This window comes from Frieseomelitta varia, unplaced genomic scaffold (genome assembly GCF_011392965.1).
Source record: "Frieseomelitta varia isolate USP_RPSP 00005682 unplaced genomic scaffold, Fvar_1.2 scaffold_634, whole genome shotgun sequence".
NCBI classification, from domain to species: domain Eukaryota; kingdom Metazoa; phylum Arthropoda; class Insecta; order Hymenoptera; family Apidae; genus Frieseomelitta; species Frieseomelitta varia.
This window is the reverse complement of record NW_025110406.1, coordinates 29,480-55,263: the sequence shown is the minus strand read 5'-3', so window position 1 is coordinate 55,263 and position 25,784 is coordinate 29,480. Positions and strand designations below refer to the sequence as shown.

The following is a 25,784-nucleotide window of genomic DNA, read 5'->3' as shown; positions in this document are numbered from 1 at the left end:
CTCTGAATACAAGCCTACGAGGTTCGATGGTATCGAATGGATGTTGGATACGATAGAGTCCTTTTATCATCTTTTCCCTTTAAAAGAATGAAAAGAATCTACTCTACGGTTCTCTCTTCGTCGACTTGTCCGTTTTCGATCGTTTCTTTCTTTTTTTTTTTTTTTTTTTTTTTNTTTTTTTTTTTTTTTTTTCAACATTACGCGAATTCTCTGAACTCATCTACGCAGCGTGTGATAAGAGTCGAATGACAAACGTGACTCTATAGTCGCAATGATCGCGGGAATAATTCGATGACAAAGGTGAAATATACATATGTTTCTGCATACGTTCTACGATCGAATCTTCGTGTCGAGAAGTGAGTAAGAAGTATTTAATGGAAAAGAAGGACGTTAGGTAGAACAGAGAGAAGCTACGATTCTACGACATACGTAACACTCTATCTTCGTACATTTCGTTAGAGAGAAAAAAAGATACCGAGGGGGGAGGGGGGAGAAAAAAAAAAGATACCAAAGATAACAAAATTACCGAGAGCGGGAATAAAATACAAAGCTTCGAAAAGTTGACGAATCGGACAGGCAGCAAGCGTATTATCTACAGGTTTACCAAACAGTCGTCAACTACTATCGACGAGATTCAATTAGAGTTTCCAAAGTGTCTTTCACAGTGACGAGAGAGTATATCTCGCAGTGATATCGCACTTACCTCATGGCCTCGTCGTCGCTGTAGTCGATGTCGGGCTGAGCCGGTGGCTCGTTTGAGAAACCACTGTCGTTACTGCTGTGAAGAGACGTGACGACTTGCGGGGGTGGAACCGGCGGAGCAGGTGGCTGTATCCTACGGCCGCCAGCCAAAACAGTGGGCAAGGTGCCCGATGGACGGATCTAAAGAAGACCCGGCATGAGAAAGTTTATCACATTTACATTTCGTTCTTTTGGTTAAACAAGGAGACATCGGTTATCGTCGGGGTAGGTCGACGTGTCTCTCTTCTCCATCTCCCGATTCAGAGACACTCTGTTCCGTGAACTTTACAATCTCTCTCTCTCTCTTTCTCTCTCTCTGCTTGAGAATCTTTAAGTTCGTTAAACATGCCTCGCGTCAGAGTTTCTAGAGTTTGCGAATTTTATGAAATAAAAAGCGGAAATAAATTCGAAAGTTGCTTTCAACTTGCTTTCACCCCTCGTTTCTCTAATTTCGTTTGTCCATCTCGACGTCGAGTTGACGTAACGGTGGAAAGTTAATGCAAAGGACGGGCTGAACTTGCAAGCGAAATGGAACGATTAAATTTCTAAAATTCCATCGAGGGTCGTGGATCGTTGTTGGCTTTTCATTTTCGTGTGTCGCGACGTGTCAAAATTCCGTGTGACGGGTGACGGATCGAAACGTGGGGGTAGGGGGGGGCGCGGTGATTTTGATATAAAATATCAAATTTCGAGTAATGCTGGTAACAAATTGCGTAGAGTAACGTAGAATGAAATTCTCACCGGTTTTGTTTGACGTGCAGTAGGCGTCGCTAAATTGTGAGAACTGTTGCTATTCGGTACATTAGTAGGAGTGCCGCTGTTGTTGTTGTTGTTACTGTTGTTGACGTTGTTGCTTCCTATCCCGTGGAATCCACTCGACACTTCATCGATGCTCGGTGTCACTGGCGGCCGCGAGGGTGGAGGCTTGCACGGTGGAACAGCTTGTGGCTCCGACGCGCGACCATTGTTTGTCACGTGATTCGGCGATCTTCACATATCATCGTACATTCGATTTTAATGATAATGCTAACGATTCCGGCTAAATCCGAATCGCTGGGAACGTGAAGAGGAGGGAAACGCATCGTTTGTCAGAGGCACTTTCTGTGCTGTGGTGGAACGTCGATACCGCGATAGAACGAACGTGCCTCTCGACACGGTGAAAATTACATAATTATTCTGTCATCGCCTTTTTATCGCTTTTCAGGATTACCTCGTCCAATTATTTCTGACAAATTTGCGACTTTCCTGCTTTTCTGTTTTCATACCGCGCAGAGTTGTGCGATTTCCTTTCTCGATCGTGGAATTGTAAATACAAAACGTGTAGTCTCTCGTTGCGGAATGAAACGTTATTCGTTGAATTTTCACGATTTCTACTTTGAGTAAAACACGTGACACGTGGCTCGACAATCGTCGTCCAATTGTATCAATTTACCTTTGTAAAGCATGCTTGATGTCACTTCTTGATCAAAACTTGTTTTTCAAATGATAAATAAAACGGCAAAACGAATCGAGATTTAACCACGTGGACGGAAATATTTTTCCAAACGCTTCTTCCACAAACGCTTTTCCATCTAAAGTGGAAAATACGTTGTACCATATAACTCGCTGTTTCAAAGAATCGTTTATAAAAGATTAAGGACGCGATTAACATTTTTATGCCGCGTGGAGACTCCGCAGGCGAGCGATAAAGGCGATAAATCACGATTAAAAGCCTTTGACAAAATTTCCATCGTACCGTACCGTAAATCGAGCATCGAAATAATGGGATTTAGGAGAGTAGATGCAACAATAACACCAAGACGAGTACGTTTAATGGGAATAGCTGCATCGATATCGCCCATTGCCCGTTATCGTTCTAGATTAGCGTAATTGCATTCGACCCGTGCAATTGTTAGCAACGAACACCGTAACAAGATCCGTCCTGATATCGTACGGGCCACCCAAAAGCACAGACTTTCCTGCCTCTGTTAACTTACCCCAGACTATCGTCGATAATAATTTCTGTGTATGCCAGTGGGAACCATCCGGAGCTCTGTGTGCGCAGATTCTCCCCAAATTGCCAGCCTTTCTGACGATCTCCTAATAAGGTAGTTTCGTGAAATAGAAATAACCATTTACGGTGCTTGTTTGTGCTTGAGAGGGTAATAGTAGTAGTGTACCGTGGTCGACAAGGGATCGTGATTTCAAAGCGCCGATTTATCTTCGTCGGAAATAATACGCAAAGAAGGGGAATGTAATTTCGCCAAGACCCGTGGTTGACACTGTCACGTTGCTAAAACGTTTCGTCGATTAAAAAAATTTGTGAACTTCAGAGCTGTTATGAAAGGAAAAAAAAAATGCCCTATTCAAGATAATTAAAGATTTTAGTTGAAACTAAATTACACGCTTGAAAGAATGAAAAATTCTCTCGTGGCCGCGTGAGAGTATCGCGTGCAAATCCGATGTGTTACAATTTTTCTCTATTCCGGCGGTATAATACCCGGTGCTGTGGCACGGTTATCAGGATTTATCGTGTAAACGAATTCCGAAACGTATCTGGCTAATCTGACGGGGAAACTGCGTTGCGGTCAGAGACGGGGAATATAATTTCACGGGGAAACAGACGCGTATCTGGGAAGCGGGCGCAAGCGTTCAGACATCCGGTACTCACCCATCAACGCGATGAGATCGCCCTCCAGGAAACTCAGCTGATTTTCCCCGGAGCTCAAATAGGCAAAGAGAGCTCTCGCGAGGGGTGCATCCCCCCAGCCACCGGAGCTCACCCCCGTGCCGCTACCGCCGCCCCCTCCGCTGCCGCTATTGCGTGATGCCGGAGGCGCCATGGACCGCGGCCTTGGTGGAGTTTCCGGAACCTCTGCGAAAATACGCAGGCAAGCGAACGATTAACCCGGCTCTCGTTTCTCTCTCGTAACTTGCACGTGGCGTGTCGGGGTATTAGAATTCTAGAGAGTTTCGAGTGGCGAAGGATTTTAGTCGAGTTTCTCCAACCCCTCCCACCCCCTCTCTCTCTCTCTCTCTTTCTCTCTCTGATCCTGTTTATCTGCGGTACAATTTCATTAGCATTAGAGAAAGAATCACGCTAACGAGCCGCGAATTTGTCTCGGCAATAGAGATAGAACACACACGCACACATTCGCGCGAGACGAGAGAGAGAGAGAGGTTACGCGTTCCACGAGTTCACCGTGATTTCACTTTACCGCGCTCTGTTCCCGTGTTCTCGGGTTAGAAGAATGGCGGTTGGCCAAAAACGATAACGGTTGAAACGGAGTGCTTATTTGAACATTTTTATGAAGTTCACGTTCTTCCTTTCTGTATTTTTTTCTCTCTTCTTCGTTTTCTCTCTGCCTCTCTCCATTGCACAATCTATTTTGCTCCTCGCATCATTGCCAGCGAATTTATGCGGTTGGCTTGCGCGCAAGAACGTTGCTTTTGGGAAAACTTTTGCGCCACGGAGAGCGAGAAAGTTTCGCTTTATTCGAGAGCTCCTGTTCAGCTCGTGCGGATCGAACTGTATTTTCAGACACGTGAGAGAAGATGGCGAATGTTTGATAAATTTTGCTCGGAGATACATTAGCTCTCGGGTCTTGAGAGTCTTCGTCGTCGAACATTGATGAATATTGATTAATACGAATTTTTTTTTTTCCTCCCTCGACTCGGAGAATAATGGGGAAGGTCGCAGAATTCTGAAGCGCGCGGTGTACGGTCGACAAATGGGTATTCGATATTCGATACAGGGAATTCTCTCTCTCTCTCTCTCTCTCTCTTTCTCTCGGCTCTCTCCAACTGTTTTGCAAGCACTTCTCTATCCGATCGTGTTGCACGCGTTTGTTACGCGTTCAAGCCCGATGTCGAATCGTTGGAAACGTACTCGACCATTGGCTCTGGCTAAAATAAAAAGGACTGTGGTGTCGTGTTTTCGCGTTCTCCATCACCACGTAGCGTGTCCGTACGTTAGCATTACATCGAACAACGTCGGGATCCGATCTGAAATTTTCGATTTTTGTTTACCGTCCGTAGCTGCTACGTCGGCATTTTTTATATTCATGAGATATGAAAATCTCCCCGCCGTTGGAACAAAATTTCGCGTTATTCCCCGCTTGAAAATCTCTGATGAAAAATTCACTGGGGGGGGGGGGTGTAGGAGAGGGAAAAAAAGTGAGGGCTAACCTGGATCCAGTGACAACGTCGAAGCGTGCAGATTGGCTTCTGACCTTGCTCTAGACAACGCGGATGAAAGATGAGAGGTTGGACCTTGATAAGTGGCACTTGGCACATTTCCGGACGGCGGTCCAGGTCGAAGTTCCAAGCAAGAGCTGTCCATGCTTCTGGTCTTTCTCAATTGTGAGCTCATGGTCAGCTCCGAACCGCCGTTCTCCTCGTCCTCCGGCCAAAACGAAACTTGCTGAAGCGAAAGAAAATGTTTACGTTATAGAACCGCCGATAGATCGTTTCATTTTTCCGTGTGCCGACAAATCTTTTCATCTACAGATATCTCGACTGTATCGACGTTCGATAATTACTGAAAATTCGAAATTAAATTTGGCGGCGGTTTCGTATAGTAGCAGAATCCGTAGTAGCAAATTTTGCTACGTTTTTGAAATCGTTGGTTGCAAACTTTTCAAAGCTTGGAAAGATACATTCGCGAGGAACGAATAGAATACGATAGCGGGAAAATATTCCACTGTGTCACTCACTCTGAGCCTGGAAGCGAACATATCTTCCACGGATTGGGGTAAATATTCCCTGGTAGCAGCCACCTCGCGCCACTTATCAACCGAGGGATGCAGAGCAGCCAACGCGACCTCATGAAAACTCGCATAATGTTTCGCCAAGGAGCATTGTCGCTCGAGAACAAAGCCGTACCTTCTTCGTTCCTGAGTCATGGCCTGAAAAAGAGCAGAGGAGAGACCCGATAGTTGGCCCGTGTTCGTTCATTATTCTCCTTTCGTTCGTGGGCTGATCTGACCGATCTATTTACGTCAACGTCGTAAGCCGTTGTACGCAAATCTGATCGTTGCCTTTAATTATCGTTGCCTGATAATACCTCTCTCGGGGGAGGGTATTCGAGACACTGCGAGATCATCCTGGCTTTTTCTTTTTTTTTTTTTTTTAAGCTCACCGTCTCCGTTGCTACGTACTTACATTCTTCAAACTCTGTTCACAAAAGGCGTCCAGCTTGGACTTCTCTTCCTCGAGAATCTGCATATTCTTGAGCTCCTTGTCCATGGCCAGTCCACTCTTGCTCGCGCCCCTCGACTTCTTTCTCTGTTTCTTCATCGTGGCCGCCGCTTTGCTGTAAGTTTCGGACCTGGTCTTGTGCTGCTGTAGAAATTTCTTCTGCTCGCTCTGCCAGAGAGAAAAGTATCGTTCCATTATTCAGATGTCCGCGTCGGACGTCGGTCGCGGGACGTAGATAGATATTCATCCCGGTTGGCGCAGCCGGCAGAATCGCGCAGTAATTGTGGGACATACTCACCTGGACGACCTTGGTGTCTTTCTCCAGGTTCGTCTCGAGAGGGACCAGTAGGTCGACGTAGAACGCTTTCAGCTGAAAGCAAGCAAACGGCCGTGCTAGTAAAAGTTCAAGACAGTGGAAAATTTTAAAGCACCGAACCGAGTAGAAGTGAATTTGAAACGAGCTTAGGTAATGAGGGACTTTAAGCGTTCCCGTGCAAGTGCGAAAGAGCCAACCCTCTCCCTTCTTCCTTCCCTCCCGGTTTTCTTTCCCCGGTCGCGCGATGTTGCCGACTAATTTACGAACCGCGGCCTGTCTGGCCCGCTTTTTTCAAGCTCGCAAGAAACGCTGTAACCGAGTTAAACGTGATCTCGTAAAATTACACCCTTGGCGCATTGTCGCACGTTTGCGATTCTGTTTTTCACCGGTTTTTACCGACGTTTCGGAGGTCGGCGATTCACTGTGGCGTGCTTTACGAAATACTTGAGCGTTATGGAATATTTAAAGGGAACAAGGAGGACAAGTTTTCCAAAATTATCGATACACGCTTAGAGTGTCAAAAATCTATCGGACACGACGAAATAAAAGTCAGGAAATTCATCAATTTGAGCCCGAGTTGTTGTGGACGAGTAACGTGGGCACGTGGAGTCGGTTGAGATTCTTTTTCTCATTTTCTCTGCGCAGCTTAACGGGCATTGATTAGAGCCAGCGTTTCGATCAAAAGTACGTTTCCGCGAATGGCCAGTCTTCGACCGGTACTTGATATCGCTGTCTGTGAAAAGCGATCGTCGAAAGGGAGGAGAAATGCCGGTTCGAGTGGCGTTGCTGGTGCATTGAAGATCTCCGACGTAATTTACGCAATCAGCCGTTTTCCACCAAGGATCTTACCAGGCTTTAAGCAACGTGGCCTCTTTCAGAAATTTTCTACGCTCGTGTTTCTACTTTGTTCGACGGAAGTCGGGAATATTTTTCCTTCGTCCACTGTCGAATTAAAAACATTTTTCCAAGCCTAAATATCCTGGCGTTCAGGTCGAACGGCAACCCAATTTATTTACACGCCAACCCGCCAAAAGGAATATATTCGTTCGCATTGGCGCGGAGTGGATTCGAGATAAATTCGTAAATTTTTGATCCGAGCGAAACGGGGGGAGATCAGATGTATAAAATATTGTTAAGCGACGTTACTTTTGCGTTGCACGCGTCAAACAAATCACCGGGATTTTTTCGCGTGTTTCGTAACTCTTGAATCCGATGCCAACTCTTCTTGAAACGACGTAACACACGCACGATTGATTTTATTTAAACGTTTGACAGTTTTACGTTCGGCTTTCTCGTCGTCGCGTAGAAGAACGTGGAGTTATTTATTTGTCGCGGCTTTTCTTTTTTCCCCCCTTGCTCTGCGCCCCCGTATGTGTTTTTTTTTTCTCTTTTCTTTCTTTCTTTTTGCGAGTCGATCAAAAGCAAAATTGCCGGGAAACGTTTCAGCCTGTGATATATCGGGCTTCTCCGTACAAAATGCTCGAAATTTTATTCCCGGCAACGGGTGTTTTGATTTACAAAGTCTCGGATTTAATTAAGCAGTTCGGAAACGAGGGTGAGTCGAACGCGAAACACTAGTCTGCAGTTTTAATGTACGTGTACGTAACTTTCGCAGTCAACTTTGCGATACGTTTCCGGACTGCGCGTTCAATTGCTTATTTCGCCGTACTTTTCGCTCGTCAGTTTGTCTCGATCGCGGCAAATTTGGCAGCAAAATGATTCCCGAGACCTACGGCCATTGAGAAATACACGTGTATTGTGAAATCCTTGCTCGCGTTTTTTATTTTCTTTTTTTTTTTTTTACATTGCAAACTGGATCGTTTTTTCTCCGACTCAAATTTCGTTCAAAAGGAGTTAAAAAATAAAAGGAAGTTCTCTGCGAGAAGTAAGCAAATTCACACTATTCAATTACAAAAAAAAAAGATACAGCTTTTGCACCAAGTATCTCTTTCTCCTCCTCGTGTTTCGTGCGAAGATTTTTCGAGCAAAGTAGGCCCGGGCCTCCTCTCTCTATCTCGTTTCTCGCGGAGCGCGGACTCTCGGAGAATGGGCCTAGGGAAAAGCACGACGACGGGGGCTTTTCAAGACGTGAAAGTGCAGCATAAAAAGCCAGCAAAGTCACGGACCTTGTGAGTCGACGAAGCGCTGGGGCAAACATCCCTGTCTCTTTCTCATTCTCTGACGCTCGTCTCTTCCCTCTGTGTGCAAATTTGAACGGCTGGGAACTCGCGTCAGCGCCCTCTGGAGCAGCCCAGCAGCCCACCCCACTCGACGTCTAGTCTCCCGGTTGAACCGGATGGTTCGCTTTCATCGAGCCGAATCCTGGGCACTTCCGGGTGCCGTGCGTCAATGGAACGTCTAACGTTGCGGCAGCGCGAGTTTTACGTCCGCGTTTCAATATTCATTAGAGGGTTCTGGGGGAGTTTTCCCCACCGCGTTTTCACCGCCGCTTCTTTCTCGCCGGGAACAGACGAAACGATATACGTTGTGCTGGAAAAACCGGTCGGTTCGCGTTTGAGCCTCGGATCTGCTCGCAATTAGAAAAACAAATCTGGATTCGAGGATGTGATCTTAATGGTTTTTACCACGGCTTTTCCAGGAAAATTCCAATTTCATTCAAACATCACGTAGCTTGCAAAGTTTCGCTATTCAATTTATTCCCGTCTTGACTTGGGATTTCAATAGAAAAGCTAGAGAGCTAGAATAATCAGCGAGAGATTCATAGGACAAATTACTCGCGTTAATTACTTCGACAAATGCCGATATGGTATTATACGAACGAAGCAATCAGCTTGCCATAACGAGAAGTTTCGTGGAGATGCATCGTTCGTTCTCTGTTGCAATTTTCACAAAACATCAAATTAATAATTTTGTAGGAAAGTCGGATTTTATCGCGATTCGTCTATAGAGAATTTGAATGAAAAGTAGCGCCGATTCGGTGAAGTTGAAACGAATAGTATGGGAAAGTTGTTGGAATTAAGAATCTCTGTGTTGCATCTATATAACGCTTTCGATTGAATCTTCATGGAAATACATTTGGAGCTGGATACCGGCGCGCGATAGTGAATTTATTTTATGCCGTTTCCATGTATGCGGGGGAAAGTTTTGCAGGAACGACGTCTCCGTCAACACTCTCGACTCGATTGCCATATCTTAGAACGCTTTTGCCCATTCGCGATAAAAAGAGAAAACAAGGCTCGTCGATTGGCTTCCTTCCAGCTAGGGACATTCTTCGGCAACCGAAGAGGTGAACAAAAAGTTTGCCGTATCGCGTACCTTTCGCTTGGCAAAAAGGAAAAAAAAATCTCGAGACTCGTTAATATATATCGGCGCAGTCTCCCCCCCAGGTTGCTGATTCATTGTTTCGGAAAAAGGAAAAACGATTTTACTCTGGAAAAAACGATTAACGAGAGAGCTCGTCGAAATTCGTGCAAAGTTGCAAAGACCATTCGAGACCAGATCGAGAGAGAGAGAGAGAGAGAGAGAGAGAGAGAAGGGGAGAGATGCTTGCGCAACAACAATCGCAGGAAGAGCGGACTCTCTCGACAAAGGTGCGATGTTTATAATGAAGTCTCTTCCCGGCTCGAGAACTTTTACCTTCCAGACGTTCGCTGGCTTGCGAAACTTCCCCGGTGTACGAAACAGCTTTGAAGAGCCTTTGAGACCTTTCAGAGCCGTGATCATTAAATTCGTAACTTGTTGCTGTTTCAGAAGACCCAACGTCGTGCGGTGTGCTTTTCGTTCTGTCTGTTTCAGTGCTATCTGCCGAATCGAATCTGTGCATCGTTCGCCGTAGCAAAAGAAAATCGCGTTGTAACGCGTAGCGATTTCGGCGATGTGTACGATACTTGGTACGAGAGTTGCGTCGAAACGTATTCTGCACGCGGTTTCGAGATTGTCCAAAAGTGGAAGTTAGGACAAGAGGCGGGGGGGAGTTCGCTCCCCCGACGTATCGTCTGGCAAAAATATATTTTTAATATCCGGCAAACAGGGCATTCAGAGGCAGAGTCCCAATACCTGAATAATGGTTCGATTGAAAAATTTGCAAAGGGTCGTGTTGAATAACCGTCATTGAACACCATAGAAGACCCTCCGAGTCGCGACCTTTCACCCATGGTCCATTGGATTCTCCACTAATCTGCGCGAAAGGGTCCATCGGCCCTTCCCTCCCTCCTCTCCCCCTTGCAGACGATCGTTTCACCGACACGCAATAGCTTCAAAAGGTTCAAAAGGTAATGCAAGCTGCTCGAATTTGAGCCAGACCACTCGAAGGATTCATCTTCGCTTCCTCCCTCTTTCGCTGTTCCACGGAACCCTTTCTCTCGCGCCCCCTTTGCCAATCCACTTAAGAACGCAAAGCTGTTCAGCTACTGGATGTTTTCTTTCTCGCGATTCCGGGTTCTGCGATTCCAATCCCGAGTGGCCCCCTCGCGTTTGACGAATGGAAATTTTCCCCGTGGAAGGCTCAGACGACCGACGGCATCGATCGATCTTGATGCACGATCGTTCCTTTCGTTTATCATTTATCGTCGTCTCCGTTCTTTCCGCGTTCGCGAGAAGACAACGGGAAAATTGCCGCACTCGCGCGGCGTTTAGTCTTTCCGCGGAATAGTCTGGAATAATCGTGAGAAAACTGTATCGTCGACAAGCGAAGTTGAAAAAAGCTCGTGGCTTGGCGAGAGTTTTCATCGTTTTCATCGAGGCGACTTTTCCCAAGGGAAGTCGCTTGTCCGTTCTGACAGTAACTACATATCGAGTCGGGTTTCCACGCTTTTTCTCCTTTTTTCTTGTTTTTTTTTTCCTCCCTCCCTCCCTCCCCACGATGCTTCGCCAGTGATCGCGGCTACGAATTACACGTCACGAGAACCATATCTCAAAAGTTTCTCTTTCGCTCCCCGGAGGAACAAACGGAGCCATTCGAGCCGGCATCGCGCGATCAATCGATGACGTGTACTCTTTTGCAACGCCAGACGAGGGAAAAAGGGACAGAGAATTTTTTCATCCCCCTCTCTTTCTTAGTCGCAGAAACGGGATCAATAGTCTGAATAGACATTGTAATAGAGATTTCTGACAGTCAAACAGTCATTTGTCTGTCAATTCTATTCTTTTCTATTTCTTTTTTTTTTTTTTTTTTCGTTTCGATACAGAAACAGAGCCAGAAATTATAAGAATTATTTTAATTATTCATTCCCCGGATCTCTCTTACGCAGTCGAGTTTTTCCTTCAAATTAAAATTATTATAAAATTAAAATTTCCCTCGAATTCTTGCCACGTACGAGAGTCCTCCGCGTCGGTGCGTACATTTTGTTATATTTTCAATCCGGCTTATTGGAATAACAAATTTCTCATTTATTCGGGTGGCGGCATCGGGTTTCTGTAAATTATTTTTTCCACGAGCGAAGGACGTTCTAGGCATTAATCGACGGGAATAATAAAAATGGAAATGAAGCTTTTAAATCCGAAACTCCATTTGTTCTTCCTCATTTCTTCGTCGCGTTTACGCTTCCGCGGCGTAAGAGAATATGTCTTCTCATCTGTGAAAAAAATTGTTTCATTGAAGCGGAGCGCATACTTCGTTACTTTGAAAATTAATTCACTTCGACACGGACATCTACAGACAGATAAATATTAAACTTCAGTTCTTCGTGCAAGGTTTTTCTTCTTTCGTACGTTGCACGAAAGATTTTATAATGCATCCGTAATAACGACCAAATACAAGAAGAACACACAGAACGTACAAACGATGAACGAATACCTAAACTTTCTCTAGAAAGATAAGAAAAAGGGGCGACAAACTTTCAATTTTGTCAAAATTTCGAAAGCGCTCGAGCGAGTAAAAAGCTATTGAAAGAGTACGCAGAAAGGAGAGTATGCGTATGGAAGAATCTATCCTCGTAATAGTCGGAATATCTGTTCATTCACGGCCTTGAAGATTGAGAGCCAATTTGACCTCCTTCCACTTTCCCGTCGTCGGTGTTTCAGTCTTCGGACGTCGGGCGTCGCAGTCGATTTTCAGCCTTGGAGAAAAATGCGATAATGCCGGTGACGCTTTCCAGGTATTACCCTTCCAAATTGAATTAGCCCCTTCGGCCAAGAGGAAGGAATCGGCGTCGTTTATCTTGTTGAGCGGATGCCCGAGTGCACCGGTGGGAATGATATCGACGATAAAGGAGACCGTGAACGCTCGAGATCGGAACCAACAGCCCCAAAACAAACTTTCATGCAATCCGCAATATTTCACCTGCCGGAATTAAATTTTAATTTTTACGAAACTTTTCACGAGATTCTCTCTCTGTAGCAAATTAGCATTACGCTGTGATATCGCCCGAATCGTTGCGCGATCTATCACGAAGGAATTCACTCGCGAATATCGAAGTAAACGGTACATTTGTAATCGCTGTTGCGAAAGCATTTCTCACATTTTTTTTCCTCGGTAGATTAAACTGCAACAATTCGCTAATTCGAAGCTATGTAGCAGGAAAATTCCAATGAAAAGGATATATTCACGGTACGATAAAATTTTCCAAAAAGAAAAAAGAAAAAAAAAATGGTCGAGTCGTTTCAGTCTCTGACTCTGGAAAAAAGATGGAAAGATATTTCCACTTATTAAAAATTCTACGCGAGCATTCGAGACACTGCTGTTTCGAAAGATATTTCATTTGTTTATTTCGTTTCATTTTCGTTTCGCCGAAACATCCAAAGATCGCGGACGAGCGGGCACCGGAGCCACTGATAACTCGCTCTCGACCGCAACTCTGATCTCGTTACCTCGGATGGTCGACGTTCGTCTTCAAACCCATAAAACTGATTCAACGGCCGGACCGAATTGTTCCTCCACTGTATATTTCCGCGCGATTAGGCTTGGGGGAGGGGGAGCTCGATAGAGGTGCGAGACATCCCCCGAGTGGAAGTGGCGCGAAAGGACACGTTGGCGAATGTTGCCAGACGCGACTGAAGTCTGACGTAATCTCCGGGAATGGAAGCCGAAGGGGAATCGAGGCGAGGCGAAGAAAGCATGAAAACGGGGGATGGAGAAATGCGCTGTATGCGCGTTGGCCTGAGACAACGACCTTTCGTGCGTGAATGGCTTCGGATATGCGTTTCCTATAATATAGTGGTGCAACGGTGGCGGCGTGATAGAAGCGGTCCCGGGGTCGCCCGGTCGAGGGCCCGCTGAGAATTTCGCAGGAAAGGGAATTCGCACAGCCAGACGAGACATATGTACGGAACGCGGCATGAAAATATTAAACGGGGAGAAAATACGCGTGAAATGTGCGCCAACATTTGTAGGAAGATCGAACCTCGTCTACGGAAAAAGGAGGATCGGCCAATCGGCGATTTTGCGTTCTCGGAAGACTGCCATACTGATAATTAACTTCTCTCGTACTTTCGTATTTTCTTTCTTTCTTTTTTTTTTTTTTTTTGTATTTGTCCTTCGGTGCGTCAGACAGTGTTTCAAAGAGATTCTGATTTTCGTACGTTCGACGAAAGATTGTCCAACGAAGAAACATAACGAAACATCGGCGAAAATACTAACAAGGGACCACGTACCGAAATGTCAAACGTAGCTTTTGAAAAAAATACTTGACACGTATTCTTTTTTAATCGTCGATCTCGAAGGGGTGAAAATTATCCTCAAACTATATTGGGAGGTCGTATATCTGGTTACCGAAGACGTAATTTTTGTCGTAAATCGATGAAATTAGTGTCCTTCAACGACAAATTTCACGGTGTATATCATTTTGTAATTGCAGATTACTAATTGTAGCATCTACAAGTAGATACTCGAATCCAAGGACCAGTATCGACAAGCGGAATCTTTCCTCGCTCGACAATCGCTGACTATTCGTCGACGAGTCTGTTTGTTCCCCGTAGGAAGGAACAAACGCAACCGGTCGTTCAATAACCGAGCCGGTGTCGATAGCGCCGGCCCCCGAGGGCTATAAAACGCTCGGAAGGAACAGCGTCTGGAAGATACAATTATTTTCTGGCCGCCTGCTAGTCGAAAGTTATCGACTACGGTCACGTAAGAAACAATTAGTCTGGGCTGAATTGTGGAACGCGGCGGAGGACTGTCTGTGGCGGTGGCTGTGTGAAGCGGAGTCCGTGCGGTTTTCACGTCTGTGCGGACGGACCGAACGAAGTACGATCTCGTTGGGTGGGATGCCCACCCTGCGTTGGGGTGCGGTCGCAATTCCGCGGAAATCTCTCGCGCAATAACGGCTTCTCGTTATTGCCGGAAACATTGTTCTTCGTTCGCTCGAAGCTGCGAGGGATCAAAGGGGCTCAATCTTCGGAGACTTTAACGTTCGCTGGGAAACGATTCCGGCAGCGAGTACCGGCTGCTGCCGGCGGAGAGGGAGGATCGTTCATAATGGTCGGGGATCATTGTTGAGAATATTCTCCATAAAGGAGAACAGTATCACGCGACGGGAATATATTTCCCGGGGAAACGGGAGGATGGCGTTTAAACGCCAAGCGATCGAGCGAACAGTTCGTTGGGGGGGGAGAGCAGGGGGGACATATTGTTATTGAAATGAAAATGGGAATAGAAGGCAAGAAGGTACCTTCGACAATGAAACTTTTACACGGCGACATCCGTGGTCGGATTAGTGGCGAAACATAGAAGTACAGGGTGTCTAAGATTTGCCGAGCTTACAGGCGTTCGTCGGGACCACAGTTCGTCGGTTTCGCTTGACAAAGTGACAATTACGTTGTGTCGCAGCTTTTTAATCGACTCGAAGCTTTTTAAATACCACCGCGTATTTGATCTCGAGAGCTCCTCGGCGGTATCATCCCCCATTTTGAAAACACGGTGGCCCGTATCACTGTCCGCGGGGCGAAATCGTAATAACATGTCGTTACGGCCGGAACGAATTTTCACCCTCAAAAGAGACGTCTGCAGGTGTGTAATCTCACCCCGAAGGCAGCTCGGGGTCGCGCAAGGATCAAAGAGTTTTCCACGTGTTTCTGAACGGGTGGGTAGAAAAAGAGATGAAGAAAAGGGCAGGGCAGCAGGGCAAGGGTTGATGGACGGGAGCGCGGAACGAAAGACAGCAGCGAAACGGATATACGAGATAAAGGGAGGACGAAGTTGGTGATTACAGGGAAAGGGGTGAAAGACGACAGAGATGGTCTAAATGACCAAAACTCTCTTTTAACTTTCCAATTAATATTCCGACAGGGGTGGGAACTTGGCCCTCGTGCGTTTCGGTTTCTCGCGCGTCCCGCATAAATCTTCCCTACTTTTAATTGCGTCAGCCGTGGTCGTTTATTTAAATAATTCGAGACGCGAACAGGCCGCGCATCGCGCTCCCCCTCTCCTCGCTCGGAACACGATTTATTCGCTGCCTTTTCTTTACGTATTCCTTGGGAACCGGGGATTCTAAGCTCGTTACCAATGCCCGTCCTACCGTGGATCGTTGTTATAAAGTATTCACGGTTTGATTTTAGACGGCGGCTGCGGATATCCCGTGCAATTTATCGGGGTGGATGTACACACAGGGGTGTGAAAGTGCGAGAACGGTCTGTTACACCGGTCGGTGATTTATCGCGTTCCGCGCGGCGTTCTGGAAACTGGTTACTTGGAGTAACTCGCAGCATCTTGAAGTAAAAGATGCCGAGAGAAAAGAATGTAATTCAGACTTTAAAGTTTTCAGAACTCTGTCTTTCAGTTAGTTGTCGACTCCAATGGGGACAATCCCGATCGAATCAAAGCGAGACAAAGAGTACTCACGATATTCATTTCCTGTTCCTGGATCTCCTTGTAGACCTCGACGATCCTCATGAGCGCGAATCCTGCAACAGAAAGCGAATTTCGATCGTTTTTGAAGGTTGTCTCGCGACAAGGCAGATGAGCGGCGCGGCGCGGCGTGGCGCGGGACTCGCCTCGAGCCACGAGAAGGAGATTTCGCCTCGCTTGCGGTTAAAACTTTGGTCCTGAATTATTCAGGCGCGGCTGGTGTCGTCGATACTTTAATCCGCAGCCCAAGGGTGAGAGAGCAAGGCGGCGCGCGCGAGAGAGAGAGAGAGAGAGAGAGACAAGGGAGCGAGAAACACGTCGCGTTCTAACGGCGGTGATTTTCGAGTGACTTTGCTTGGAAAGCTCGCGAAAGCCTGGAAAAAGCTTGTAACAAAACTGAAAGGCAGAAAAAAGAGACAGAGAGAGAGAGAAAGAGAGAGGTACCGGGACCACCGCGATCACGACGTTTTGAGAAAGTCGCAGCGTTGATGTTTCAACGAAAACTTTCGACTCGGCCAGTTTCACCGAACCGCTGCACTGCGTGGAAACTTTTATTCCGTCTCTCTCCCTTTTCTAACTCTCCCTCTCTTTCCGTCTTATTTCCTGTCCATTTCTTTCCGCCCGAGCGGAAGTCCCGCTGGAAGAAATATTCCGACGCCACGCGGTGGTGTTTGCTGCGTTACGTATGCATGCGTTGCGTCCGGGAAATGCGATTAGGAGTTTCACACAGTGTGAATAAATTTTAGAGAAGCTTTTCAGCTTCAGTGTAGTAGGTGAAAGAGACTTGTCGTAGGACCGGAAGTAAACCGAGCCGTCTCTTAACCGAGTGAATTCGAGTTCGGCTGGAAGAAAGGGCAGTGGAATTTACTATTTCGAAGTCATGATCGCATTGGAAATCGAGTTCCTTGGCACATCGAGGCGATCGGAGTTGCGTTTAGGCGGTTCATTCACTGGCATCGATAACGTTTAATCGAAAAATTTGCTCCGTCAAGATCAAAAGACTATAAAAGAAGAGGGGGGGGGGGGGGAGAAACGAAACGTAGTAGGATATTCTTAAGTTTGATCGACTAATTAAAGTTTTAATTAAGTTAGATGAACGTCAATCAAGTCTAAGTTTAAATTAGATTATTAAGGTATCTGTAACAAAATTGGAGAAGTTCTCGGTCCGGCAATGGACTGGCCTTTGGTTCGCCCCAACTTTTCGCCGTGTGAAAACTTATTGTAATCGAAGCTGTTAAGCGTACACGCGGGAACTTGTTCGCGAATTTCAACCAAACGAAAAGTATCCGAGGATAAAATATTCATAAAGCTCGTAGCCGGACGCGGTAAGAACTAAATCCACTGTGAAATATTAACTGTTATCCGTCGCAGCGTTCGAGCATTTAATTAAACGCGGCCGGCGTTTAATTTCCTTGTTTTTGTTTTTTTTCTTTCCAATTTTCTTGTTCGAGAGGAAAATGCACAACTGCCGATGTCACGTTCACCGAATCTTTTTACAACCATTCGTTCCTTTAGCCCGTACATCAACGTCAACTTTAACGTACGGCCAAGATATACATTCTCCTCCCCATTTTCTTCTTCATTTTCTTTTTTTTTTCTTTTACTCTCCTCGCATAGATAGTTTGCCGTGACTCAACTAAATCCATAAAACCGGTAATATTTTAGATACCTTGAAATCGTGGCCTGGCTCGTTTCTTCATCACACTCGAGTTACATTAAACAACGTTATCATCGTGAAATTTATCATCGTTTCGGTTAATATAAATTTGACGACGGACATTCTCGAAAAATATCATCGCTGTGGCGTTAAAAAAATATTCCGACAAAGGACCTCGTAATCTTTTTACGATTCGATATTGCGTTCTACAGTCTGTAGTAAAAACAGAATTTTTTTTTTTTAGATCGAGGAAATAAGTCGAATATGATCCGTTGAATTTTCCAGTATTTCCCGACGTTATCGTTCACGCGTACCTCGCGATAAAATAATATTAAAAAAGTATACATTGTGAAAGTGTTATTCGTCGATTTATAAACACGACGGACAGAAGTAAATTGCGCGCGAAGGAATCGCTTGGAGGAAGGAATGGAAAGGATTACAAGAGATCAAAATCTTGTCGAGAGGTTGTCTCTTTGGATCTCCTTCAATTCCCGAGTTAATGTATATATGTGTGTGTGTGTGTGTGTGCGGATCGAGGGTAACGTGCTGGGATTTCTCGACATATGGGATTTCCTTTCCTTGTCACATTTAACCCCGCACGAATTGCAAAGGGCTTCCTACGTGTAACGAGCATGCACGTTTCCGTAGCCTTTCAGCCGAAAGGTTTCCCCGTAATGATCGACGACGTGGTAATAATTCTACCGCGTTGCTTCCTTTCTTACCTCACTTGTCCATTAATTTAACGTTGTCTCGCCGAGAAAGATTCTCTCTTTCAATTTCTTTTCTCCTCTTGTCGCCAGACATTTTACTCGACTGCTACACAGAGACCTTTGTAGTCAAATATTAGCACCAGAACTCGTTCCGTGGAATTGAGAGTAACTTGTTTAATTAATCGCTTCTTGGGAACTAAATCGACAAAGTAATTCAGCACATCAACAGCAAACCTGTGCGCGGTTGCCGAGAGAAAGTGAGAGAGAGAGAGAGAGAGAGAGAGAGAGAGAGAGAGAGAAAAGACACCCTCTCTAGGCAGGTTGGAGTTTCGCAAGATCTTTACGCTTTGATATTAACATACGTGTCGACTCGGCGACAGCTACTTGCCATTCCTGTTTTCTCGTCGGGGCCCTTCGCTGAATTACCCGCCGCGAATTAACTCTCGGCTCGGAAACCGGGACGCTCGAAGGGAGCTAGCGAGGGCGGAGAGGTAGTCGAGTAGTTGCGGCTTTCGCTAGGTCGAAGGTGAGAAGAAGAGTTAAGCGACGAATGTGCCGTCGTGCGGAAAGGCGTACCGAGAGAAATCGAGAGGGTCGGAAGGAAGGATAACGGGTGTAACGCACACACAGAGAGAAAGAGGGGGGCGGGGGAGGGGGGAGGTGGTGGGTGGTTGGCGGTGGTACAAAGCGAGGAGGAGCCACGCGAGGATAAAGGAAAGGCAAGCTATCTAAGCGTGCCAGCATCGTATCTCAGCCGTACAATATCGTGATCCCTTGGCATATGTAAAGGCGCGCGCACATGCTGCTGGCTCTCGTTTACATGTACACGCATCTACGTACTCCGTCTGTATATTCAGGTGCACGCGTGCGCGTACCCATCTGTGCACGTAAATTTGTAAGACGATGGGTAGCTTGTGCTTACGTAGGATGCGTGTGTACCGTGCGGTTACTTGACATGCCCGAGGATCCATTCAAGCAGCTACTTCCGATGCGCATGTTTCGAAATTCCCTCGCTGTATGCAGACTAGAGGGATATACTATTTCCCGGGGAAAATGTTTTAGTATCCACCCGAAAGAGGGATATCGAGCGTACCGTGAATTTACATTCCGTTTAACCACTTGCGCTGGCAACTGATTGCGGACCAGAACGAGTGACCGTATGCAATAATTCGTCGTCTATCTTTTTTGAACTCGTTGAACTATGATATCGCTCGGATACAAACTATTGGGAAGCAAATAAATTTATTATTTGTTTCGTCTATTTTGTTTCACTTGAATATACTTAAAACTGAGAAAAACAAGAAACAAAAAATTCGCGGCTTGCGTGGCACGTTATTCCAGCGCAAGAGGTTGTTACGAATGTGAAAAATTATTCTTCAACTTGGTGGGTGGGTGTTGTTCGTGTCGTTGGGAGAGAAAGGAACGATTGGATAGAAACAGGGTAAATAAAAGCGAGGAAGAACGGGTACGAAAGATTAGGATTAATGGATCGTCCGTTCACCGATCACCGGTCACGAGCTAAAAAGTCGGGAAGCGTTCGATGCGGTCCCCGAAGGGTCAATTTACGTGGCTACCTTGCCACGGGAAATGAGTGCCTCGCACGAATGCGATACGGATTAATTTCCAAGGGAAGCTCGAACCCGCGCGTATGTATATGGGTGTCAGTAATTTCGGCAATCGAGGGAGAGGGAGATGTAACGCGGCGTAACGATGCTTATGGGGCTTTGGATCCCGATGTGCGGCTTCGCTGGGGTCTGGTTTAATGCTAGGTGCAAGGGGTTTAACGCGTAACGTAAACACCAACGGGGGTGGATCTATGGCAGCGGACCAGACAGCCGACATTCTGCTTGCGAAAAGCCCCCAGCGACGCTACGTCAACCGCATTTCCTACTTCGATCACCATCGACACGAAGAAGAATCGCGCGCCGCTTTGGAACACTTGCTCGGGCCACGGTTCGTCGGATTAGTCGATTTTGTTATTCCAACTGTCATTTAGAATGCGCCAATGGACCTTTAATTAGAGTGCAGTTATTCCAATTCCGCGAAGCTAGAGAATTATCGACAGACTCGACGTGTTTACGCGAGTTGTCGAACGCAAAGCACATTTCGAAATTTAGATCATATCGCCGGTTCCGGTTGATCAATCTTCGAAACATTTGCGGTTTCGTTCGCGTCGGTGGGCGATCGTTGCACAAGTTCTCCACGGTCGGGGAAAAATAATTCAGAATGATAATTAAAAGCGAAACACCAGCCAGCCAGCCGGATGTTGTTACCGTTCTTTTTTTTTTTTTTATTTTTTTTTTTTTTCAACCAAGCATTTTAAAATGTAATTTTACCTCCGCGCGGGATATACATTTCAATCTCGAATGCAGCGAGCGAAAACGGCTCTAACGCTTAATTACTCCAGTGAATTTTCGAATTCAAGCAGCGAGCAACAAACCGTCTAAAAAAATTCGCCGTCACTGTTCCGCCCCGTTTTCCGAATGACACCCCCTCGTCCGGTGAAAGCCCGCGTGTCCAAACGAGTAGCGGGCATATAAATATGGGAAGGAACAGAGAGAAAGAGAGAGAGAGAGAGAGAGAGAGAGAGAGAGAGAGAGTAAAGGGTAAGCGGCTGTACGTTTCGTTGGCCCTCCATTTCGAGGGAGATCCCTCTCCTCTGTCCCCCCTCTGTCGGAGGCTTTGGCGAGCCAAGATCATAAACATATTCATTCAGAAGGGGACGTTTAAGCCCTCTCGTGGCCATTCGCTTTGCGAGCCGTGCAACGGCCATGTAAAACATATAGCGTCGAGGCACGTGACTTGGCGTTCGGTAAAAAAAAATGCGCAAGAGGAATTTAAGACATCGTAAAAAGGTGCAACGAGCGCGGCCCTATAAAAGAAAGAAGCGCCGCTGAATATTTGATGTCCCCGGTGCATTCGCGTCGATCCACGCTTCGGACAGTCGAACGTCCCCTCGGCCAGACCGCCTGTTCGAACTTCCGTCATGAAGAATTCCCAGAGAAAAGTTTACTATGAGCGCCGAGCTTTCCACTTTCTGCGGTTCAGCCTTTCTTATCTCGGTCCCGCGAGGGCTTTTACGCGTGTTTATGGCGCGCTGCATTATTTATACGGGATTGCGCGACGGTGAGAGGAATATTTGTAGACAATGATGGCCGGGGCAATTTTCGCAGCTCCATCGACTTTGATGTTTGAACTCTCCTCTCTCTCTCTCTCTCTCTCTCTCTCTCTCTCTCTCTCTCTCTCTCTCTCTCTCTCTCTTTCTTCCTTTCTTTCTTTTGATTTCCGGTTTAACTTGTAGCGTTATAAATTCGCAAACGTTCGTGGGAAATGAAATGAAATCTTCGAAAGGTACACCGTTCTCGACTTCGTCGCGTACGGAAAGACTGTGGAAAACAAATTCCGCTTATCCGCCGGTGGTTCAATATTGGTCGATCGCTACTACCTTCGGCTTTGTACCCATTCGGTGCTGTTCTCCTTGATCCGAAAATCGTCCATTCCGTTTGTGCCCGAGTCTCACCGATTCCGTCTCTCCTGTCTTATTTGTCATTTTGTTGCAAATCGAGCGATTCTGCGTTCTCTCGTGGAAAGGGTGTCTTGGAATGTAGTCAAAATTGGATCTCCCTCGGTATATCGTACAAAGGGTCTCCCGTTTATATCTGTATATTTGTCGCGTTCAATTTGTTTGAGCGCGGTGGCACCGCGTGTATTTTTCCTCCCCTGTTTATTAAAATTGATTCGCCTTGCGCCCGAGAACTCGACTTCGGTTGATTTCGGTTTGCTATATAATTTTTTCTTCTTTTTTTTTCAACGAGACTTGAAAATTACGCGAAACAAATTTTTGAAAGTATCGTACCGGGACACTTTTGCAATATTCGGCAATATTCGGGTATTTGCGTTTTATGTTTAATGGTCGACTGCGCGCAGTGCAGCAACTATTTAAGAGGATCAGCGAGTCTTCCTTCGACATCCTCTTAGCATCTTCGAACTTAATTAATATAATGCCGTGCGAATTATGCAGTGGATAAGTGGCACGGGACTATTGTTGGACTTTGAAGCCTATCGGATATCGTCGCTGCTTGAAAAATGAGTGACCAAACAATTCGGGACGTAAAATCTCGCTCGAGAGTTATCTTGCGTCGCGACGGTTCGCGCACATCCCACGAAAGAGGCAAGAGCAATCGAAAAAAGTGTCCCTCGGACCGCAAGTCAAACAGTTTTTCCCTCGATGGGGTAATTCCATTCCCTTTGCTTTTGATGTGGTCCCCGGTGACACTAATTAAGATCGAATTCGTAGGAGGGGGCAGCGGGGGGTTGGGTATGCCCCCTGCGAAAATTGAAGACGAAGACAAACAAAATTACGCGACTGTCTGTGATGACTGGCGGAAGATCGGGCAAACGAAATACGGGAACGACACGCGAGGGGTTCCCAAGCAGCGGCGTAAACACCAAACGAGAACACTTAATTAATGAATCAAGCAGAATGTGCGCTTCTCCAAAGCGCGCGGCTGCAAAGCGGCGATAGTTTTAATTGACTCCAAGGAGAAGATGAAAGAGGGATCGAAACGAAACTTGGACGGTGAACGAAACTATCGAACAAGTGTACAAATCAATTCGGCAATCAAGATGCTGCGCTCGATCGAAGACAACGTTTAATTTTTCTCAGAGGAAGAAAAAAAAGAATGATGGAACGTCTCGTTTGATGAAGAGAAAATTCGGATAAAGTTAACTTTGGGTAGTTAAATGTTTGAGAGTATCTGGGAAAATTGTACAATTTCGCGACACAATGTGACGATTATTTCGAAAAGTATCTGGGAACGTTGCGTCGATTCGAATCGCAATTAGCGTGTAGCGCGTATAGCTCACCGGAGTTGCATGAAATTCGTTTCGATTCGAAGTAGGCTTTAACGAGGCTTTCGAAACAAACTCGCCCGGTGGATAAATAATTAGCCCGCCTGTACGAAACAGGAATTTCTTTTTTTCCTTTCTTTTGTTTTTTTTTTTTTATTCGTAGTAATTACGCGTTGAATGAACGTGATCGTTATTAGTTTTAACGGCGGCACGAGGCAGGCTTTGAAATCTCGTCTCATAACCACCAAAGCAACGTCAGAGCGATACATCGAGCCAAGGCTATTTGAGCTTGCGAAGACGGCTGTTTACTATGGAGAAGCGGATTCAGTGATAAACTTAGATGACTGAAATTTACTACCAGTTACCGAAGCAACGTAATTCGATAAGCTTGTTGCAGAAGTTATTACTCTCATAACTTCCGCGGCTGACAGGAATAACACGCGAAATATCAGAGCCCGGAATTACCTATCAAAAACACGATGGAACGAAAGCAGGCGTTCATCGCCGCAAATCGTGTATCGTTTTATTTTTTTTAATCTGAGACTCGTCGTTCATTTTCAGAAATAAACCAAATACGACGAGTAAAATTCGGCGAATAGGTATAATCGTTTGTTAATGGACGTGCCCTGTTCTTTAATTCACATCGATCAGTCGACAGGGGTAACGCAATTAAAACAAGATAAATTCGATCGTTGCTTGGTCCATTTCGTTGAAAGTGCTTTCGTTGGAAATGCTTTCGTCCCTAATTGATTCGCACCGGTGGCAGACTGACGTTTCAGCCGATCTGTGAAAATCGTAGAAATTTCCGGATTCTGATTCCGGAACACGTCGGTCAGGGGAAGAAGAAAACAGCCACTTGTCTGGCCGTCGAACGTTAATTGATCATCGAGATTGAAGTTCGATAAGCCAGTCGGGCGGAGGGTGGAAATATTTATCCAATTTCCGAAAACAATTTATTCAGCCGCGTCGAAGAAACCGCCCTCGAAATCCGATTATCAAACACGGCCAAGCATCAATCATCCGGTCTAACCAAGAAGCGACATCAATCTACCCTGCAGCTATTTGATTCCTGCTCAAATCACCGTGATATCCCTGTTCATCCCTCGATTAGAAAGAGACGGGCGGGGCGCAACCCTTGCCGCTGCGTACCAACGAGGGAAAATGACTCGGGTCACCGAGGATCCAAAATTTGCCGTTTCGAGGAGGACGTGGGCAGTTTTACGCATCTGTGGCTCGGCGTCCCATCAACCTTAACTGATTCTCTCTCTCTCCGAAAAGTCGGATTCTATAGAAAGAAGAAAAAAAAAAAAAAAAAAAAAGAAAGGAAGGAAAAAGCGGAAAGGCCAGGCAGATGGATGGAACGAGGATGGTGGAACAACAATCGCGGTGTGCGAGTTATCCCCGACGGCTAACTAGTTGTACGCGGAGGGAGAGGGACAAGGCAAACAGTTTTCACTCGGCTCGACCATCTCGAACTAATTAACGTGGGACACGAGCAGCAAGTCGCACGTGCTCGAATAAAAGCTGCGCCGCGGAAACTGAGGGATCACCGCGCCCCCTGGCGGCGGACAGACCTTCTCCGATCGTCTGGGGGCAGGAAACTACCCCTTGAAATCGAACGAGTGGATGATGTAATCTTGGTAATGGAATTGGCTGATAAGAGAGTCCGCGCCGTTGTTCCACATGCTTCCTCGATACGTTTCCATTATCCTTGGAATTTAAATACAACGCGCGTTCAATGACGAAGCTTCCCTCTCTGCACTTTGCCAGATTGACAAACTTTGAAACGATCGAGAAGCCGTCGAAAGTTGATTTCCCACTTGTTTGACGAGTTTTTCAAATCGAAGAAAGGAGCGGCAAATTGTTCTAGTCGCGGTTCGACAAAGTCTCTCTCTGTCTCACGTTGAATTTAACGCGAAGCAGATTCCGGAAACACGGAAGAACGCGGTTTCACCTGGACCATCGGTACGTATTCTCCTCTCGGTGGCATCTCCCTAATCAACTGCCTGCGTAACCATCGACGCGTCTTCGGAAAACTGTCTCCTCTCGTTCGGGAACGCGTCCGAGTTGGCCCGCTCTCCCCTCTTTGGATGGCAGAGCATTTCATTACGTTGAATTGCATTTCCTTCCGTTGCAGCGACGGTGAATAAGCGAACGAACGAACGAACGAACGAACGAACGAACGAACATGGAACGAACGTGGAACGAACGAAGGGTGAGAAAAGGGGAAGGAAGGACAGGGGTGTCTATCGAGAGAGCCGAGATCTTGCCGGTTCGCTTGTTCTCCCTCGGCCCGCGCCGAGTAAATAGTAACACGAGTGGGTGTTCCGTTCCCGTACCCCGTATCAGCGCATTTGAAATGGAAATGCACCCTAAGATTCGAGCGGGCGACGCCTTCCGTATCTCGGCAGCGTCGGTGGTAACAGCCAGCAGTGGCAGGCCTGCTTCTACCACCGACGCGACTCGCGCCACCCTTTTGTTTCATAACTCGCTGCGACACGTCTCGATGGCGCCATCTTGGGTTTCACGTTCTCTCTCTCTCTCTCTTCTTTGCCTCGTTCTCTCTCACCCCTCGTGCCAGCCCTCGTG

At 46.3% G+C, this 25,784-nt stretch overlaps 1 protein-coding gene across 1 annotated transcript in view; it reads right to left on the bottom strand.

The window, feature by feature from the left end:
- Window positions 1-25,784, bottom strand: part of LOC122534732 (zinc finger CCCH domain-containing protein 13) — a gene marked incomplete at its 5' end in the record, with an annotated part of 56,048 nt that overhangs the window by 7,705 nt on the left and 22,559 nt on the right. Inside the window, 9 exons of the mRNA XM_043665658.1 lie at window positions 704-882; window positions 1,483-1,729; window positions 2,718-2,820; window positions 3,392-3,595; window positions 4,909-5,143; window positions 5,436-5,627; window positions 5,884-6,087; window positions 6,218-6,289; window positions 15,972-16,033. Of these exons, the coding sequence (XP_043521593.1) occupies window positions 704-882; window positions 1,483-1,729; window positions 2,718-2,820; window positions 3,392-3,595; window positions 4,909-5,143; window positions 5,436-5,627; window positions 5,884-6,087; window positions 6,218-6,289; window positions 15,972-16,033 (1,498 nt within the window). The remainder of the gene's footprint in view (window positions 1-703; window positions 883-1,482; window positions 1,730-2,717; window positions 2,821-3,391; window positions 3,596-4,908; window positions 5,144-5,435; window positions 5,628-5,883; window positions 6,088-6,217; window positions 6,290-15,971; window positions 16,034-25,784) is intronic.